At 46.1% G+C, this 20962-nt stretch overlaps 1 protein-coding gene across 1 annotated transcript in view; it reads left to right on the top strand.

Moving 5' to 3' along the window:
* LOC115253079 (laminin subunit alpha-2-like) overlaps positions 1-20878 on the top strand; it is a 78540-nt gene extending 57662 nt beyond the window's left edge. Inside the window, 34 exon segments of the mRNA XM_029850013.1 lie at positions 312-488; positions 594-694; positions 696-780; positions 934-1052; positions 1263-1380; positions 2793-2945; positions 4824-4948; positions 5044-5130; positions 5204-5397; positions 6668-6810; positions 7272-7370; positions 7893-8004; positions 10813-10950; positions 10953-10974; positions 12149-12227; positions 12307-12438; positions 12574-12690; positions 12801-12964; positions 13197-13335; positions 13939-14052; positions 14235-14340; positions 14666-14718; positions 14721-14850; positions 15266-15271; positions 15967-16121; positions 16317-16358; positions 16361-16426; positions 16428-16461; positions 19828-19890; positions 19893-19962; positions 20212-20342; positions 20345-20370; positions 20443-20567; positions 20698-20878. Of these exon segments, the coding sequence (XP_029705873.1) occupies positions 312-488; positions 594-694; positions 696-780; positions 934-1052; positions 1263-1380; positions 2793-2945; positions 4824-4948; positions 5044-5130; positions 5204-5397; positions 6668-6810; positions 7272-7370; positions 7893-8004; positions 10813-10950; positions 10953-10974; positions 12149-12227; positions 12307-12438; positions 12574-12690; positions 12801-12964; positions 13197-13335; positions 13939-14052; positions 14235-14340; positions 14666-14718; positions 14721-14850; positions 15266-15271; positions 15967-16121; positions 16317-16358; positions 16361-16426; positions 16428-16461; positions 19828-19890; positions 19893-19962; positions 20212-20342; positions 20345-20370; positions 20443-20567; positions 20698-20878 (3606 nt within the window).
* The last annotated feature ends 84 nt before the right edge of the window (positions 20879-20962 follow it).

Below are 20962 nucleotides of genomic sequence, written 5' to 3'. Positions count from 1 at the left end.
TGGAAATAGGGAGATTTTCTCTGAACCACTGAATCGTGAGATTACACTGAGTGTGCGGGACACACACACACACACACACACACACACACAATCTCAACCCCACAATGCAGAATTCATGCACAATTACATACATCACACAAAGAAACATAAACAGTACAAACAGCAGCGACAGGACGCTGCTGCCATGGGAATTGCTCCTGGCCGGGCTTTATACGTGCTTCTCTGCTCCGCCACGATGTATCGCCACGGTTACTGTTCCTGGAAGATGGTCGCGTTGGACATCGCTGAATCGTTGCTGTTTTGTCCTGTAGTTGACCCTGAAGCCGGAGCAGACAGTGCTGCCCCTAGTGGACAGGAGCAACACTGTGGAGACCCGGAGAGGAGTGAGTTTCCAGCACCCTGAGATCCTGGTTCATGCAGATCTGGTGGATCCTGCTCTCACTGAACCCTATTACTGGAAACTGCCCGGGCAGTTCAAAGGCTCCATGGTGGGTTGGTCCGAAGCAAAATTTATCCGAATGCTAATTTGCTAAATCTGTTCCTAAACCCTCCAGAGTGGTTGTAACGTCAGGAGACACTTGCTCTTGTTTTAGATCACAGCTTATGGAGGACAGTTGAAATATGCCGTGTACTACGAGGCCAGAGATGAAACGGGCCCTTCGTCCTATGAGCCTCAGATCATCATCAAAGGGGGGCCCCAGCCACAATATCCTGATGACCCGTCACGTACCAGGACTCCAGATTGGTCAACTCACTCGTCACGAGATTGACATGACAGAGGTAGAGTAGGACTGAGGCGGCGCGTTGGAACCTGCCTTAAACCAGCAAATACGTGCGATCCAATAACGTTTTTGATATACGAGCACTGTTACCAACGGCAGGCTAAGAATTATCTGTGTGTGTGTGTGTGCGTGCGTGTGTGTGTGCGCACAGCATGAGTGGAGGTACGCAGATGGTCGGTCTATGACTCGAGAGGACTTTATGGACATTTTGTTCTACGTGGACTATATTCTAATTAAGGCCTCACATGGAAACTTGATGAGACACAGCCGGTGAGACACACACACACGTACACACACACACACACACACACACACACACACACACACACACACACACACATATACAGTAATATGCTGTAAATATACACGTAGTATTTTATAGGATATAAATGTCATTTCTGATCACAAGATAGCCAGTTTGATGGATTAAAGGCACATTTTTAGCAAGGATCATAATTTCTTGATTTCTCTGTCTTGCAGCATTTCAGAAATCAGTCTGACAGTAGCTGAGGAAGGCAGACCGAGCAAAGATAGCGAGAAAGCGCATCAGATCGAAAAGTGCGACTGTCCCATCGGATACTCGGGGCTCTCCTGCGAGGTGGGTGCACCAATAAGTGTGTGACAGTAGTGTGTGTGTGAGAACAGCACAAAACTACACAACAAAGTTTCAGTAGAATCAAAAACCAGTTTTTTTTTAAAATTGAGACCAAACATTTGACCATTTTTGTGGGGATTTAAACTTGTATCAACACAGTTATGCAGAAGGGCCATGTACAACGTCTACGGATTCAACAAAAACACATGAAATAAAACCGTTTTGGTTCTATTTGAAGCACAAAATGATGTGGAGGAGTTTGTCACTTCGGGGCAGCGTGCAATCACTCCGAAATAAGCTCAAATCGTGCACGTAGCCTTTTAAATTACAGCCATTAATTACTGTCTGAGCCGGAACTGTCGAGGGAACGGGCGCTTTTTGTATGCTGCTTTCACATTTTGCAGGTCACAGACTCTGCCTTTAATAGCATCTCCCAAATTTCCAAATTTATTTAGCTTTAAGCTTCTGCAAGGCCTTTCACACCCTCCATTCTCTCCTTTTATTTCCCCTTCGGTTCGCTGGGATTAAGCCTCAACGAGTGTCTCTTCCTCTCAGCTGTGATTTTGTCGAAGCAATTGACTTTCAACTGCATCCAGCTCCTTCTCTTAAGCCACAGAAATCATACGGCGGTGACTCAATCTGGAGTTTAATGAGGATTTTGGAGAGACAGCTTATGAGACACTGAGGCAAATAGTTCTGGGCTGCTCCGCTGGATGGCGGTGCCTGGGAGACATTGAGGTATTATTGTTGCTTCCCACAGGAACGCACAAGTTGCCAGCACATTTTTCAACCCGTCTATAACTTTGTCAACTATCAATCGGGATGCAAAGTAGTAGCAATTTAAAACTACATCGCCCCTCCACAGTGAGCCTCCGTCCATAATTGAGAAGGTACAGATCCGACTGAAACGGGGCCAAATGGAAGGTGAGCAGCAGACTAAAGCTACAGCTGAAACGATCAGGCCACAGAGGCCTGAAGAGACAGATGGGCCTCCTATTTGTAGCCGCTGTCATTGTTAATAACGTGGTTTTAAACAGGCCTTTAGCTCAAGCTGAGGGAACAGATGGCCCTTTAAATGGCCTTCATTAATTATTACTGAACAAGAGAGCGTTACCTTGCAGCTACCTACGTGGGCATGCAGGTGTCAGCGGGGTCTCTGATGTGAAGGTGGGTGCACGTACGTCTGAAAGGTACCGAATGCAATCAATCTTAACTGAGCGTGCGTGTCAGCGAGGTAGCGCCCAACTTCCCAGGAATATAACATTTAGTAATAAGTGTGTGTTTGTATTTTAATCATTTACAACGCAGCATAAAGGATGCCTTAAATGTTGACTGTATATTTGTTATATCTGCTATCTGTTGTTGGATCCTCGCCGTCATTGTCTTTCCTGTTCTGTGTCTCTGCGCACGAGCAGGAATGTGCTGCAGGATTCTACCGCCTCCGGGCCGGTTGGCTGGCGTCTGCTCCAGCATCCAAGGTACCCACAGCTGCTGGCATGGGCAGCTGTGTTCAGTGCCAGTGCAGTGGGCATTCTTCCACCTGTGACCCCGAGACGTCCATATGCCAGGTACCTGTGTGTGCGTTCAGGGGCTTGTGTGTCTTGGATGAGTGTCAGCCCTGTAATTAGCCCTGTAATAATTAACAACCCCTGGCTTAGTCATATTTGGGGGAGTTTCGTCTCCTTGAAATAAACTCTGCACAGAGGAAACTGGTGTAAATCCAATCAACTGAGACAGCTAACGAGGAACCATTCAATTAGGTGGCTTAATGCAGTTAGAGGACGGCTGCACAACGCAAGCAGTCAAATAAAAAGCTGTTAACACTTGTATACGGACCAAAAGCTGCTGGCAGCTTTGTTCTCCAGCAACCTTTATTAACAATTGATATGTTTTGTGCTGACAGAGGCTGGGAGTGCTTCACCTTTCATACGTTCATCTCATTAGCTCTGACAGACCTTCTGTTTATGGCTCGCAGTTGTAAATGAGTGGTGCCAGAAATCAAAGGTCTGATATATTTCCTGATATAGGAGCAGGCACCATTGTCCTCATTAGCTGTAGAGATTAAGAATCCCCTTTTTTCTTCATCAATTTGTTTCTTGTTTGTCTTTTTTAACGCTCTTTTTCATCGGTTCATTCTTTTCCACTGCAAAATTTTTGTTTTCCTGCCCCAGTTTGAAGGATGTATCCATCGTCTGGCTTTAGTCATCCCGCCAAGGCTCCATCTCTCACCTGAAATTCTTGCCATTTCTCAGCGTGTTTCATTCTGCCTGAAAGCTATGTTTCCTCTCCCGTTCACATCCCAGCATCATTAGCATTTTTCTAACCAAGCGGGCTAAATTGGATATGCTAAACGAGTTTGTTTCCTTGGTAATTAGCAGTAACGAGCAACACAGGAAGTTAATGGAAAAGACTTGCCTTCTTAGAAAAGCAACTTCCTGTTGCTCTGATTGAAATTCCCATTTCCAACAAAAAGGACAAAACTCAGAATGGCAGGGAAGTCAAAACGGGGGAGGTTGGTCGGGTAATTACAAAGCTCAGAAGCACAAAATCAACGTAAAAATATTTATATTCAACAATTTAAAATACATAAATAGTGTTTAGAGTGTATGTGTCTGTATTTTGACAAACAAATGAGTATGTTTGCTGCCTGCCCTGCAGAAAGAAGCCTTATTAAACTCTTTGACATGCGAAAGTGCACCTGTCAACTAAAAGCCGGCTGTCCGCTGCTCTCGAGGCGCTTCAGCACGCAAGTGACCAGAAAACCACTTATTATGGCGGACGGATGGCTACATTTCCTCCCAGACATTACCCATCCAAGATATTTCTGTGTTTGAAGGTCCGAGAATGGCTCAGAAAGTGTGGGTGGTGGGAGCAAACAGAGTAATGACTTCCTGGCTGCTGCAGTCGGGATGCTCAGCAATGAGGAGCCGCTGCCTCTGTGCAGCCTACTGACAGAGCCACTGGAGTCTGCTATATACAGCTTATATACATCTTATATACAGCTTATAATGCAGCTTATAATGCAGCTTTTCGGTGCTAATATAACACAAGCAGCAGGTAATGACACGCTCCCAAAAGCAGCTTGTACTTGTCATCTTAAATTGCTGCATATCAAAACTATACGGCGAGATAATTGGAAGCAGTTTGTTAAAAGTCAGCGTGGGACAATCCCTGTGGTCTTGTTCTGTTTGTCAAGGGCAACATTCAGTTGCAACATGCAGATTATAGTGCCGCCAAAAGTGCGCTTACTGTGGTTTGAAAATGGGATAGTTAGCGAAACACTTTAAGGGATTGGCAGTTTACGTTGTAATTGTATTACCCTTTATGCAGAAATAATCAAAATGCTTCAATGAATGAGGGTCGTGTGGGTTAGGGAGGGAAGAGAACTCTAAAGCAGTGCCTTCGCAGTAACAGAGCGCAACAATCCTGTGTGTTCCCGCACACAGAGCTGCCGTGACAACACAGAAGGCGACCGGTGCGAGCGCTGCGCTCCGGGGTTTTACGGTGTCGTCCGGGGTTTCCGCGATGACTGCAAGCCCTGTGCCTGTCCCCTCACCAACCCAGAAAACAAGTACGACTGATCCCTTTTGGGTTGTCTCGAAAGCAACAGGTTTATTCTGCACATGCCAACATGTGTTGACCTTTTTTTGTCCCGCGTATCAAAAGTTTCAGCCCGACTTGTGCAGCGGAAGGATTTGAGGACTACAGATGCACCGCCTGTCCAGAGGGACATGAGGGGAAATACTGTGAGAGGTGAGACAGGAGTCCAGTCCTTCCAGTTGCCTTAGGAAAAGGATACCAGTGTCCCCCCTCTGTGTCCCTCCAGGTGTGCCACAGGTTACCACGGTGACCCAAAGAGCCCAGGCGGGCGCTGCGAGGAATGTAAGTGTTCCGCGTGGGGGGCGTTGCCTGGACCGTGTGACCCCGTCACAGGCCAATGCCGCTGCAGGGTCGGGGCAACGGGACCGTCGTGTGACCAGTGCATGGAAAGGCATGTGTGTGGACCCACTGGGATCATCTGTAAGACCAACTCAGAACTTGTGGCTGCTTTTTTTTTGTCACATTTGTGTTATTTTAAAACTAGTTTGGAAATAAGGGACAAGTTACAAGGTTTTTGTATTTTAATAAAAGTTGTGCCTTAAGTAATTGGAGGATAAATGTCAGTATTGATCAAAAGCCAGAGAACCTGCGCTAACAGCTCATTTGACAAAGGTTTCCTCTAATGATTGAATTCGCGGTTTCATGGTGATCAAGCTTCAGACCTCCACATTCCTCCTTTCTTTTCGTTCTTTCTGATCCAGCCATTGTGGGGCACACTTCTGATTCTTACATTGTGTAGACGAGCACAGGCTCTCTGCTCCGGTCCTGATGGCACATGGGATGAATAGAAAAAGTCAAGATTAAAGTAATTTTGAAAATCATTCAGTGCAATTTGCTGCTAATGTAAAATGAATATGTCCATAATGGTGAGGCCACGTTGAGGCCATTAGCATGTCTAGAGGTAGGAGGACATAGAAGGAGAATTTCTAGGAGGCTGACATGAAATTGCCACTCTCACAGAGGAAATTGCTTGCTCAGGTCTGTGTTCAGACACAAAGACTTTGTGTTCAGACACAAAGCGCGTGTTCATAAATTGGGGGCGCTGGTGCTGCGGTGCACCCTGGCACCGCACAATAATGGCAAGTCCTGGTGGTTTCCACAGAGTGGAGCGGTCGGGCTTTTCACTCGTGGCAGACTGATTGCGTTTGGCCTCAATCTTTCTCCCGTTCTATCACACACAGCCCAACTCTCTGGGATCCAGCGTTACTGACGGGGAGAAAGAAGGCTGCTCTGGCATACACCTCAGCGGGGTGTGCGCTGTGCATTTACACAACCTGTGTGTTTGTGGACGCACGCATGTGTGCAGGAAGGCATTGGTGTGTTTGGGTTTTTGTCAGAGATTGATGGGGTTGAACAGCTTTTATTTTATTTAATTTATCTTTGATTTCCCTTGTCTGGAATTTTAATTCCTGTAATAAATCAGCCTCCAGCTACAGAGGCGAATGTTGTACACACACAATGCAGACAAAAAGTGTGCGAGTGTGTACATTCCCTGATCAGTGCATGTGTAAGTGTGTGATTTAAGCCTGCAGTGTGATTTCTTAATGGGTGCTCTTTTCTTTTTTGCTTCATGCTTCGACAGGCATGTTTTCCTGATGCCACTAAAACAGTGTTAAAAAAATAGCCAGCCTGTCAACATCACACACCCGGTGAAAGCTGAACACTCCGCGTCCTTGTTCTGTTTTCCTAGCTTGTGATGATGAATGCTCAGGCCTGCTGATCAGTGACATGGATCGTCTGTATCGCATCATCGCTGATGTCACGCTGACCACCCCTCTCCCGCCACCTTACAAGCTCTTGTACCGCTTCGAGAACATGACGGAGGAGCTGAAGGTAACCCCGTTTGACGTCCTCACTTCTGCTATCATCCGTAACTGCGCGGCCTCCCCAGCCTTGAAATGCAATTTTTACACTGGACACAATAAACAGATGTGCACATTGTGAGCAATTGTGCATTCTCTTTTCTTTTTTTCTCCACTCACTCATTCTGAATGGGTCAGAGGAACATTAGCATGACCATTCACATTAGCTTTAAAGTGTTTTCAATGTCAGATCTGTAGTTTTCTATAATTGCCTCCATTATTACAGCTTATTGAGCATTAACACCATCAAGCCCAGGGTCCTGGAAAAATTATAAATTCACACTTGACCTCCTTCCAGTGAACTGTAATAGGACAGTATGGCTAATTTTTCTTTAGGTCTTGCACTACAGGCGGGTTAAAAGTCTAGCCGTGGGCCAAACTCTGTCAGTCATGTCTGTGTAATTCCTTCATCTCTCTGTTTCTCTCCTGCAGCACATGCTGTCTCCTCAGAGAGCTCCAGAGAGATTACTGCAACTGGCTGACTCCAACCTGGAATCTCTGGTCATTGAGATGGACCAACTGCACAGCCGAGTACACACAATTCTCTCTCTTTTTTTAAAAAAATCGCTGCCTTTTTCTTCCCTCTTTTGTCATTTTTCTCACCTGCTTTCTCCCTCACGCAACATCATGGAGGAGGAATAGACTTTGTAAGGGAAGGAGACGGAAGCAAAAAGCACGACATAGCTAAGCATCATTCAACTGGCTGGCCCTGAGTTGTCTTTGTTTATGTGGCCTTTAGGCTCCTCTAAAGAAATATTAAACATACAAACATATGTTGAAACCCCTGGTTCAAGAATACAAAAGCTTTTTTCTGTCCAGTTTTTTTTCCACTATTTTTTTTTTTCACCAAACACACTCAGTAAGCAAGTGAAGAGCACAGGTGACACACAAAAATCAGCTGTGTCAGCATCCGGCTTCCTCGTCTGGTCTCCAGATCTCATCCCGCTTTTGTCCCGACATTTACGCTGCCTTCGTTAGACTCCAGTCGATGTCTTAACTAATTCAACACTTGTTTGTTATTTTGTGTGTGTGTGTGTGTGTGTGAGCGAGCAGGCTACAAAGGTGTCTGCTGATGGAGAGCAAGTTGAGGATGACGCTGCCAGGATCCATAAACGAGCCGAGGAGCTGGAGCAGTTTGTCAGGGACACGCTGCTGAGAGCCACAGGTAACAGGAAGTGCGCTGCCTCTGCACCCGGTATCTGACGCTAAAGCGAAGGCGACGGACTCGTGTGGCAAATTCAAGTCATTGTAATAGTGAACAATGAACGTAAGAACGTGAGCGGGACGCCGTTTCAAGATTTAGAAGAGGCAGCTTTGAAGCTTTGAGTCAAAACCTCCTTTTCCCTCCTCATTAGAGCAGTAATGAAAATCCCGAACACAATGGCTGGCAGCTCTCAGTGCCAGCTGCTCGCCTGAACAATAAAAATGGCTCCAGCAGGCTGCAGCCTCCATAACCTTGACGATAAGCGTCACCCACTGGGATAATAGAGTACACCGAATTGCCCTGTTGTGTTTTGTTCGCAACTAGTACTTGAGCGACAGTTGTGGGAGGGTCACCGCATGTGGCAACAGGGTGCCCCAGTGAAACCGTGTGTGCTCGTTTGGAGCAGAGCAGGCGAACATGTCCTGAGACGCGCACACACAACGCACAAAGGCTTGGAAATATCACTTCCATGGGAGTATTTTTCACATCACATCAGCGCTTCTCCTGCTCATCTAAAGGGATCTGACTGCTGAGCCGTGGCCACTCGGGGTTACCGCCATTTTAGTTAACGTTCATGTTTTTTACCACAGTGTTCGGGCGCTTGAAGCGGTGCCAAGTGGACAAAATCATTCCCGACGGAGCTTTTGTGCACAGTTTTGTGAAGATGTTGCGATAATAACAGGAATGCCGCTCGCTGGGTTCGAGGTACAAAAGTCAAGGAAATGTTGACAAGAAGGTGAAGGTGCCAGTCGGGCTCATTTCAGGGGAGTTTTTGCAGTTTTTCTTACAGGTTGTTTGGAAAAAGGTTTCCACAATTCTGCGCTGGTTTGTGTTGTGGTTACCACCAACTCCCCGAAAACCAAAATAATGAGAGCTAAGAATCAGACAGTAACGTTGTAGAACCAGAACGTGGAGCTGAGCCAGAGCGAAACAGTGGAAGCCCTTGAGACCACAACAGACTCCTCGTCCTGCTCGCTCTCCTCTGCAGGTGTGAACAGCAGATAGGTGTTCTCTCCCCCCTCGGTATCTCCCTCCTGCTGGGGCAGCTGCCCCCCCCCCACCCCACCCCTTCCATCCTTCTCTGCGTGATCAGAGTCTGATGGAGTTTTTTCTCTCCTGCAACACGGCAGTCAGAAAGAAAAGTCTGAAGGGGCTTGTGTAACGCGTACAGGTGGTCCCGGTCCTTCAGAGCAAGAGCGTGATGATCGCCACATTATGGGATGTCTGGACCTCTGTTTAAAATCGTCCATCCCTCTTTTCTCAGTGCGCTTCTTCAAAATTCTCCCCGGCGAGCATTTTCAAGTAGAGCGCAGCGGCAAAATGAACACGCGTATCAGACGCTGCCGTCTAATAATAATTAATAATTCCTCATCGAAAGTTCAATTATGAGATTGTTTTGGCTGCTGGGATATTTTATTTTATTTTTTTTTTAAATAAGAAAGTTACAGAAGCAGCATATTGTGATGAAACTCCTTGTTGTTGCTCCTGGCGCTCTGGCCTGCTGCCTAATCACAGTAGGACGTTAGAGTGTGTGTGTGTGTGTGTGTGTCTGTGTGTCTGTGTGTGTGAGAGGGAGAGGAAAAGTGTGTGTTGGGACTGGCTAGATGATTGAGAGTAGTAATTACAGACTTAATTAGTGGCTATCATGAGCATGTACAGAAACACACCTCACACACATATACTGGTGTTCAAATTCACACAAACTTGCACATGCATTCACTCACACACACACACACACACACACACACACACACATTCAGGCAAAAAGACTAGTCCGATCCCAAGCATGTGGGCCAGTGTTTACCAGATACCACAATATGATTCCATCCACATTTAAGTGTTTAATTGGCTTTTAAATACCACTATGTAATTATAAGGCTGTAATACACACAAACAAGCACAGAGGCTCAAACGTGCACATATACGACTGTAGCACGCATGCACAAACACACACACACACGCGGCACAGCTGTTCATTAGCATGATGGCTTTAGTTCTGTCTTGGTCCTCTAATCACGCCACGTTTACATTTCAAATAAGTAGAAATGCTGCATTGCTACAAAAACATCCAGGCCCACCCACACACTCACACACACACACTCACACACACAAACACACACACACACACCTACAAACACTCAGACACACAGTTGCTTCAGCTTGCTTTAATCACGCCAAGTTAACATTTCAAATGAAAAGCACACGCAGCCAAACAGCTTGCTGTATAAACACAGCCATCCCATCCACACACACACACACACACACACACACACACACACACACAAACACCCACTTAACTGTCCTCATTAATTCCTGCAGTATTATTCAAATGAGTCTCGCAGTATTTTGCTGCAGTTTCATCATTGATTAATTTGAGATTTCACTGCCTTTAATTTGATAAAAGCAAGATAAACACAGGTTTGCCAAAATCACAGCGTTTGAATAGTGTTTAAAGTGGGCTTACGAGTGTGTGTGTGAGTGACTGTGTGTATAAAGGAGTCAAGACCAAACCCACTGACGTTATTTTTCTGTCTTTCTGAGAAGCGAAGCAGAGGAAACATCTTTTAAGGCTGTAGATCGGATCTCTTTAGTGCTCTGTTACTGTATGGACTCCACATGGGATGTTGTTTGAAGATCTGCATGACATTAACAGAATTAGTTATATATTTTCAGAGTTATATATATATTCCAAGCCTAACGTTTAGCATCTCACAAAGCCATTTGTTCTTCCGGTTCCTGACAGCAGTCTGTCTGCCTGTGTGTCCTCAGACCTCCAGCTAAAGGCAGCAGAGGTGAACAAGACGCTCTCGCGGAACGATGGGAGTCCAGACAAAAGCCTGAAGGTGATGAAGGAGGACATCCAGGCGATGCTAGCTGAGATGAGGAAACGACAGCTGGCGGGGCAGAAAGCATCGCCGAGGACGAGCTCCAGTACGGTCACCGCACAAACAAACTCAAAGCCCACGTGCGCTACGTGCACGTGCACCGTGGCATTCGTCCCGTGTTGTGCAGACAAAAGCGAAGGTTCTAACCAAATAACAGAAAAGAGCGGAAGCCCTGCACGCGTCAGACATCAGGCGTTCCACAGATTTTTCGTCCCATCATGCTTCCCGCTCGTCCTCCAGCTCCTCGATGAGGTCGATGGGTTGATTCGCTGCATGGCTGTAGGGGCAGAAACAGACAGAGAGTCTCAAACAACAAGGGGGAAAAGAAAGGTTGCAGCAGGAGGAGAGAACTGACAGATGGACACAGAGTTGCAGGGGCAAAAACCACCAATTGCAAGAGGCTCAAAGAGAAACTGCCACTGTCACCAAGCTGTGCCTTTGTTTAATAGTTTGAGCCCCCAGGGCAGCTTTTATGCAGAGCCATGAAGCACATTCAGCACCGACTGTGAAATAGCTGCTATAGTAGAAGAAGAAGTGGCGCTCTGGGCATAGAGTTGGGATGTTCGCTGGGCTTTGATGGCGAAAAACGGTCTTAAACATATAACATTTATACCCTAAGCTCTTCCCATGTGTTTCTGAGTTGGTTCTATTTTACGTTCAAAAGCAGCCACATTCTGAACAACGGTAGGGAGGACTGGGTTTTTTAAATTCTTTCAAATAATTATTAAATGCATTAAAAAAGAAAAATCTCTACTCAAGCTTAGCTCAAACTGGGCTAAAGTGCGCCGTTTCCTGCAACCGCTTTTGTTCCTTCAGGATTTCAAAAGGCAGCACACTGGGAGCTGAAGTTTGGAGCTGCGGACAGACAAAAGGACAGTTTTAGGCTAAAAGTTTACAGAAAAAATTAAAATGGGAAGACGTGGACCACTTTTCCAAAGCTTTCTGCGTTTTAAGACATTTCATTTAAACTTGGAGGGTTTTTGGTATTTCATTACTTTAACAGCTTTAGAAACAGAAGCTGGCATTTAAAAAGAGAACAGACTTGGCTGTAACATTTATATAACCTAGTGTTTATTTAAAAGTTATAACAAATATGAGTTGGAAGGGACGTCAAGAGTGACGTCATCCAACCCTTCTTGTGCTAATTGGAGCCACTTTATGGGCCATGAATGAGTGAAATTATCAGTTTTCCCCAATGTCAATATTCTAAAATTTTTCAGGCTTGCAGCAGAGTTGTATCAAAACGTGCAGAGGTTATTTGGTGACCCCCATCAGTCCACTGAAGACTTGAAAGTAGAGGTAACATCCAACCTCTCCTCTTACCTCCGGTGGCCTTAAATGAAACGACCTGACTGACGCCTCTTCATCCGTTTCTTAGATAAAAGAGAAACTAGCAGATCATGGCGGGAAGCTCCAAGAGGCCCAGGATCTTCTCCACTCGGCCCGGGGAAATACAAGGCAGGCTGGCTCGCTGGCTGAACAAAACCAAGCTAACCTCGCAACCCTGGAGGTGCTCATGTGCACAAACTCTCACCAGTTCACGAGTCTTCATGCTAGCTGCTATCATGAATGCGAAAATGCGCCCGTTAGCAATGACGTAGTGAAAAGGTCGTCATAATGTCGGTGTGTTTTTTTATTTCTGCAGAGAAAACGCTCTGCGGTCAGTAAAGTGAAGCAGGAAGCCCAGGAGGTCCTGGAACAAGGGGAACATCTGCTGGCTGAAGCGAACCAACTCTCTGACAACATAAACAAGGAAGTTGAGGTACACAAACACTCCTGTCTTATTCAGCCTGTTTTTTATTCGTATGTTTCGTTGGTTTTTTTTGCCTTTATGCCAGCAAAGTGAGCAGAGATTGTGTTTTCTGTCTGCAGGAGGCGGAAGAGATGGAAAAAGGGCTGAGTCCACTTGGAGATCAGCTAGAAGAGAGAGTCAGGCACCTGGCCGACGGCCTGGGCAACGGCCGTCTGGCTAATCGCGTGCTGGAGGCGGAGGAGCACGCGCAGCAACTGAATGACTCTGCTGCCATCTTGGATAGGTACCCATAAAAATAGCAAATCAAAAGCACCACTTATATGTCTTAGTTGGCCACTACAACATGTGTTGAGCGCTTATTGGGGAGATGTGCTCATGGATGTATTTGTGATTTCAGACATTGAATCATTTAGGTGTAAATTTAAAAAAAAAAAACTGAATGAATTCGCTTTGGTTCTTCGTGCATATAATTCATGTTCATATTTTATACACTATCTCTCCTCTGTCCCTCATAGCATTTTGACCGACGCCAAAAGCGTGTCCCTCAATGCAACTGCAGCCTTCAAGGCCTACAGCAATATTAAAGCAAACATTGATGCAGCAGAGAAGGAAGCAAAGGCGGCAAAACAGAGGGCGAGTGAGGCCCTGGATCTGGTACGTGACCTCAACAACCCTTTTCTGTCAACTAATAATGCTGCGCAGATGCATTGCTCCGCGTGTAACCCATGTTGCATTCAGGCGCGTTGTAAGTATTGTAAATGCCAGGCACCATCTGTTCCAGCCGAGGAAGTGTGATGTGAACCCGGGAGTCGGCGTGTTCCGGCTCCTGTTTGTGTGTTTTGCATGCAGCAACAGAACTGCAAGCCTGAGGTTTCAATCGGTCATGGCTGAGAGATCAAAGCACTTCTCTGTCCTCCTGCCCCCCCCCCCCCACACACACACACACACACACTCTCTCTTTATTATGATGACCACACACACCTGACATCTCTCCTTTCCAACATCCCACAATGCTCACAATATTTATTTATTCTTTTCTATCTCTCTCTCTCTCTCGGGTGCTTTTGTGAGCGTTTAACCCTGTTTGAGGCCACTTCGTTCTTAATTATGGGGCTCTTTCCTGTTTGTATGCCTGCAAATTTAGTGCAAGAGACAAAAGGAGACGAAGGATGGACGTGAGGAGACGTGCTGCTTGCTAAATAAACCCAGATTTTCAAATGTGAACACCTTCAGTTCCGATTTGCACCTTTTGTCTAGGCTTTGGGCCCAGAGGTTCCAGTCAGTGAAGAAGCTCAAAGTGCCCTTCAGAAGAGCCACAAGCTGCTAAATCAAGCCCAGCAGCTTGGAAGTGACGTCAAAGGTACCGATGAGATCGGCTTCTGCAGGTCGATGCAATGCTTCGACCAATAATCCCCACAAAACGATGCCGACTGTCAGTGGTGTTTAAAAATGGTGCTAAACAATTCTATTATCTGTGTGTGTGTGTGTGTGTGTGTGTGTGTGTGTGGTGTTGTGTGTGTGTGTGTGTGTGTGTGGTGTGTAGAAAATGGTACAGTGTGATGAGGCTGAAGGGCAGAGTTAAAGCAGCGCGAGACAGAACCAAAGACCTGCTGAGAGCTGTCAATGGAACCATGGAAACGCTCATCACCATCCCCAACGGTACAGTAGCGCCTGTGCACGTGGGGAACGGCTGTGCGTGCGCGTGGGAGGGAAGTAAAGAGAAAGTGGATCGATGTCTCTGCGCTCAGAGGTCAGACGCTCCAGCAAACCCAACTTGACGCATGTCAGTACTCACGCAGGAAGGCAACAGAAGTGCGGCGACGGCGAGGTTATCGGGTCGATCTGCTGTTGGGGATCGCGTCCTGACCCGGGGGTCAGAGCAACGTGTTAGACTGAGACCGAGCCGTGTTGAACGCTCTATGCTATAGTTCATATATGGATTGTGCTGAAACGCCGTCCGTGTGTCCGTCGTGTTGTTGCACAGACACGGCGGCGAGGCTGGCGGCCACGAAGGCTGTCGCGGCAGATGCTAACAGCCAACCGCCATCGACGTCCTGGAACGCCTCGGGGAATTGAACCTACACCTTCGCGGACTGCAGAGAAACTACAGCGAGCTGGAGGACACCGTCAAGGCGGCCAATCAGATGATCCAGGATCCAGAGAAGAACAGTGAGCTACTTCCTAGTGGGAATCTGTTACTTTGGACATCGTTAATTACTCCTGTGGAGACAATTCAAGTTTCTTTAATCCTGAATCACGAATCTCGAAATGTTTCCATACTTATATTGTTTATCGTTTGGAACTCTCAGTAAAGAACTTGTAATCGTCCCTTTGACTCTATATAATTAGCACAGTTACATCTGGAGTGCTCATTTTACAGCTTTATAACAGTTTATTTACTTCACTTATATAAACTCTTCACATACTAAAAACTTCAAAACGAATCAAAATGTTCCTCCAATCTAAAACCTCATGTAAACTTCCTTGGACATACCATATGAAGATGTGTACAGCTTTTTAAAATGGTACGTTGATTGACACCTAGATACGTTTCTCCCTCTCTCTGTTTTTTCCACCCCTACAGCGATCAGTATGTATATTTCTCTTATCTAATGTAAAGCTGTTACTAGTGGTGCACCAAAACATGTTGTGATAATTCAGGATTCTACATTATTTGTCCTTTTTTCTGCCAATGTGATAGTTTGGCCGTTTACTGAAAATAGAGTCGTGGGACCATGTGGAATTCCTGAAGCTTTAATGCTCTTTTTCCTGCTTTAAAGCTGAATATTTACACTTTCCTGGATCCATTTGTCGCCCGTCTGTCTTAGAGATGGTGCAGAAATGTCCTGAATGTTCCCCTTTCTGCCAGGACATAATTAAATGGCCTTTTTTTCCTATTATAGTGTGAATTTCCGCAGCAGCATTGGAGCACCACGTATCAGTTTATTGTTCACAGCTACACCGTAAACATTAGTTGCTTCTATTAATGCTTCTGTTCGGCTCTGCACAAAGCATGGAAGTCTATCATTTATTCCCTCTCTCTATTTTTCCTTAGACTGCCAACATTGTCCTCAGATTTCAGCTTTTATATGTTAAAGACAGGCGCTCTTTGAATGCTATGCTAATGTTTTGCTTCTCACAGGCTTCCTCGGTTTCTCACCTGCTACGCGCACTTTCTGTCCTTTGAGTAACTGAGATTGTCCTCATTCTTTACAGCTACACTAAGCAGCATTGTGTTAGCAGCTTCTTCTGTCTGCTTACTGTCCCTCTTCTAACCCCACACAGTTCACGCTGCAGGAGCTAAAGTGAAAGATTTGGAGGACGAGGCTGACCGGTTGTTGGAGAAGCTGCAGCCAATCAGAAAGCTGCAGGATAATCTTAGACGCAACATCTCGCAAATCAAGGAACTGATCAATCAAGCCAGGAAACAAGCTAACTCTGTAAGCTGTTACCAAACAGCAAGTGATTCTGTTTGTAGATCCATTTTTAATTTTGAGCTTAAAAATGCATTTTTAATTGAATTGAATGGATCCATACCTGCATTTTAAATCAAAGTCTCCATCTTTCAGTGAAATAATCGTAAAGATTCTGGCAGGCCTCTCAGCAGCTGATTTTATTTGTCCTTTTCTTTCTAGATTAAAGTGTCAGTGTCATCGGGTGGTGACTGCCTCCGCAGCTAACCCGCCCCGATATACGGAAAGGGAGGTACAACACCATCACCCTTCACGTTAAGACCACCACAACCGGACAATCTGCTGCTCTACCTGGGATCAGCCAAGTTTGTAAGTCGCTCGTTACCATCCTTTCAGCTTAGTCCGACACAGCCGGGTTCTCAATTTAAGGCGTAATCACACCAAAACTTTAGTTTTAGCTGTATTCATAAAGATTTGGAGGGTTTTGCTTGATATTAAAAGTGCAAGAAAGGCTGTTTTAATTTAAAGGTGTATTTTGGCAATCTCGTGGCATCATCACTTTCATAGTACCGACAAACATAGTACCCCCCCCCCCCCCCAACCAGCTTGTCAGTGATGGCTGGAACGTGGTTTGACATGTTTTGGAGCACCGCTTGTCCCCCTCGTGTGTGTTTTTGACATTTGCCCCTGTGTGGTCTCCAGAGACTTGATTTTTCAGAGTGCGTTCAGGGGGCAGGCAGCAGGATCAAGGGGAGATTTCAGCCATTTGAGGCAAAAATGAAATGATGCTGAAATGTGCTGAACCTCGTAGTGCACCTTCATCATACTTGCGAAATTTTGTGGCAAAGGCACATAAACAGATTGTAGAGCGGTGCATTCTTCTCTCTTTACAAACACATTCTCTCCCGGAGTGATCTGAAGTTAGAATAATTTATAATTAATACTCAATTACAGCCATAAAAATATAGCAGAGCGCTCTTTACAGCTGATAATCTTAAGCATCTACCATGGTGTTAGGTGTTAGCACGTCTGTGTGTGGTGTGTGTGTGTGTGTGTGTGTGTGTGTGTGTGTGTGTGTGTGTGTGTGTCTCAAGGAATAGCTGCAATTAACATCAAGTATATGTTGGTGTCGGCGTTAGCTTGATTTCCCTCGAGAAATTATGCTTTGCTGCCTCTGACTGGGAAGCGGAGAGTGTGTATGCATGTGTGTTTCCCACTAATATTCAGTAATAGTGGAATTCATCGTGAATGAAAATGCTTTGTTTGTGTGTGGGGGCACTCCAGTAACATTTCACTAATAGTATGTAATTCTGGTTGAATAATAATGATGATGCCCTGTGATCTCTGTTAATGAATAATCGACATTACCCTGGAGAGACCAGGAGGACACGTGTGACTTCCTAATAATCTCTAATTGTGCATAATACTGTATGAATTGTAATGGTGTGTGCCCGCCTGTTTGTGTGTGAGAGTGTGTACTTTGAAGACAGCATTTAGATGACAGCGTATGCTCAGAAGACTCTTGTTAATTTTTTGGCTCATACATAAGTAATGAGGGCATTAATCAAAATATGGCAAGGACGGCGTGCAAATCCACTTACAAGCAAAGATTTCATACTCTCGCAGAGACCAGAGCAAATGTGTTGTTCATCTTGATAATGTCCTGCGGAGCGAACAAAACCTTCCGTCGACCCGACCTCCTCCAAATAGGATTATCCAGCGAGCGGGCGATTACGGCTGAGTTTTTCCACTGTCACAACATCACGCTGGACATCAACAGGAGCCTCGTCTCTCCCTGGTTACCATCCCATCCGAGGGAGAGGAGGCAGCGGTGCAAGTGGCCGCACGAACCAACACGTCCTCGTGTTGGTTCCTCGAAATCTGGCCTGGTGTTATTAGAGGAGCTGCTTTGGATCAACTTGAACACCACGACCTGGAGCAGGACACTACAGCAGTTGTGGGTTACATCAAGTCCTGCACAACATCAGCTTCTGTCCCTGGACCCGCAGCAGTTTTCCTGAAGGTCTTCGGAGGATGCCTCTTCCCCAGCCCTCCACCCTGCTCCGTCACACCTGGAGAGGCTGGTGAACTACGAGTCGCTGCTCTTTGTGGACTTCAGCTCAGGGTGCCATACCAGCATCTCCAACAGACCAAACGACTAGACCAGGATCAGGGACGCAGGCAGGATCCACCCCTGGATGAGTGGCCAGTTCATCGCAGGGCCCTATATGAGCATTTGTGGGTTTGGTAGCTTGCTCAAGGGTACCTCGGCAGTGTCCTCAAGGTTCTGGTAGTTCCCTCCTACCAAAACACCCTCCATGTTTTGTGTGCACTAGGGCCTGAACCAAGAGCCCTCCGCTCCTCAGCCCAGTCCCCATCAGACTGAGCGGCCACTGCCCAGGGTTAAGGTTGGAACTGAAGCTCCCCCAGGACTGTTCCCCCTTTACACCTACCACTGTAACAGCCCCCACTCTGCCAACAGCCTCCTGAAGTGCTGCTCCACCTCATCGCGGTGGTCAGCAGGGTGCATAGATACAACCTGTTCTCAAACACAACAAAACCCAAAGAAATAATATAGACTTCAGGAGGATTAAAGTGGACCCCCCCCCCCCCCCCCCCCCCCCCCCCCCCACCCCCCTTCATCGGTGAAGGCTGCATGGACTTCAGATTCCTTGACGCCTACATGGAGGAACGCCTGACCTGGGGTCTTCATTCTGTGATGAAGGCTGAGCAGAGACTGTACGTCCTCAGAACGCTGATCCAGAGGGTCGTCGCCGCCGCTGAAAAGGTCACCTGCTGCCCTCTCCCATCCGTAGATCTACACAGATCTCCCGGTCTCAGAAAGGCACACATAATTCTCAGGGACCCGTCCCACCCAGAACTCTGGCTCTTTGAACCACTGTTTCACGCCAATAAAAGTGGGAACAAACGGGTTAAAACCTGGCCGAGCCACAATTCCACTTAACTCTTGAAACGTGAACACATTCTCATCACACAATCAACACGGGGGTTCTTGCATGACCTGAGTTGCTGTGAAAGTGGAATGTTTGACGAGTGGTATTTTCATCCCTTTCACTAACTTGCTGTTAGCACTTTATTGTTTAATTATTATGCTCTTGAACTTTACGTAATAAATTTCTTTGCACTCCTACAGTCACCATAAAAGGAATTCTGATTGTGAGCTGAGAGTTAATATACACCATGACTGACTCATTTACCACTGGCTGCTAGTTAAATACACCCAGTCCCCATGTAGCTAACCCACGTAGCTAACCCATGTAGCTAACCCTTGTAGCAAAACTGAGGTGGCGACCTCTATTCATTACCATCATCCTCTGGCAGCCACAACAGCAGAGTTTTAAAAAATCTGGTTTCTGTTCCTGCAGCAGATATGTTGTCCAGCCAAAACCTGGAATGGATATAATGAGTCCTTTTGGAGATGTCTTCACTTTCAATAGTTTTGCATTGATTAGAATTTAATTTGAAAGCTTTAACCTGCCCGTGCATGTACAACAATACTGTAATTTCTGTATTGAGAAACATTTCTTTCATGGAAGCAATGTTCCCCCCCAGATGTAATATAAGCATTTAGCAGATATAGGGGACTGGAACATAAATAACTACTCTGGAATATAATGACAACCCTAAATAAAGGTCAAGAAGGTCACTCACCGCTAACATATTAGCTACGGTGATCAGTGAGGGCACTTCACTTCTTCTTCTTCTGTGCACGTCATTGATTTCCTGGCCTTGGAAATGCGTAAAGGGAAGGTGAATTTCCTCTGGGATGTCGGCTCAGCGTTGGGAGGGTTGAATATTCCCATCACACCATCCATGATGGGAACTGGCACAGGATCGAGGCGTCTCGGTAAGGTGCACTTTCCTGTGTTTCTTAGGGTTTCTCGCTCATTCTTTCTCGGAAAATGGGCACAAACATAAAAGCACAAGTTTAGAAAGGTGCAAATAGATCTATTGTGTTTCATATTCCTCTTTAGAAATAATTTTCACTGTTTGTGCAACGCAGCTCTGCAGCTGAAAGACTGGACACGTGGCTCCAGCATGTCCGTGTCTTCCACGGATATATAAGATAATAACATCAAAATCTCTTTTTGGATAGAAATGGGCTGAATGGCACCATTTCAGTGTATCCTCTGGAAGGATCTATGGCAGGTATGATGCCGACCCCGGCCAGCGCCAACTCACCCTCCGCCTACACCATCTTGGACGTGGACCAGAACGCCTACCTGTTCGTGGGGGAATATTTGGCAAAGTCAAGGTACCTCCAATGTTTTCTCCAAGATCGATAATCTTGAATGCACTCTTTCATTTAACTCTTTCTTTCCTTCAGAAAGCAGAGGTGGTGCGAACCTCCACGTTCACGGGCTGTATGGGGGAGACCTTCTTGGATGGGAAACCTATTGGATTGTGGAACTACAGACAGAGACAGGGAGACTGTAAAGGATGCGTGGTCAGGTACACCAAGACGTCACATTAATGTCCCATTTAATGTGCCCGTTTTGTTCTTCCTGCTTGTGTTTATTTATTTTATTGTCTCAGTGAGAGAGGAAACATGCTGGTAAAAGTTGCTTTTTCCTGGTTTCAGCCCCCAACGCTCAGATGGTGAAGGGACAGTTCAGCTGGACGGCGAAGGTTATGCGGCCGTGGGGCGACCCACCAGGTGGAACCCCAACATTTCCACGGTGGCCTTCAAGTTCCGCACCTTCTCGTCCGACTCCCTGCTCATGTATTTAGCGACTGAGGACATGGTGGGTATGCAGAGTTAAAACAAAGCACGTACCATCTCACACAGAGGACTGTAAAAATCAAATCAAATCCAATCAATCTTTATTTATATAGCGTCTTATACA

This window comes from Takifugu rubripes, chromosome 16 (assembly GCF_901000725.2).
Source record: "Takifugu rubripes chromosome 16, fTakRub1.2, whole genome shotgun sequence".
In the NCBI taxonomy this organism is placed as follows: Eukaryota; Metazoa; Chordata; class Actinopteri; order Tetraodontiformes; family Tetraodontidae; genus Takifugu; species Takifugu rubripes.
The sequence above is the reverse complement of the archived record's forward strand: the minus strand, read 5'-3'. Positions and strand labels throughout refer to the sequence as shown.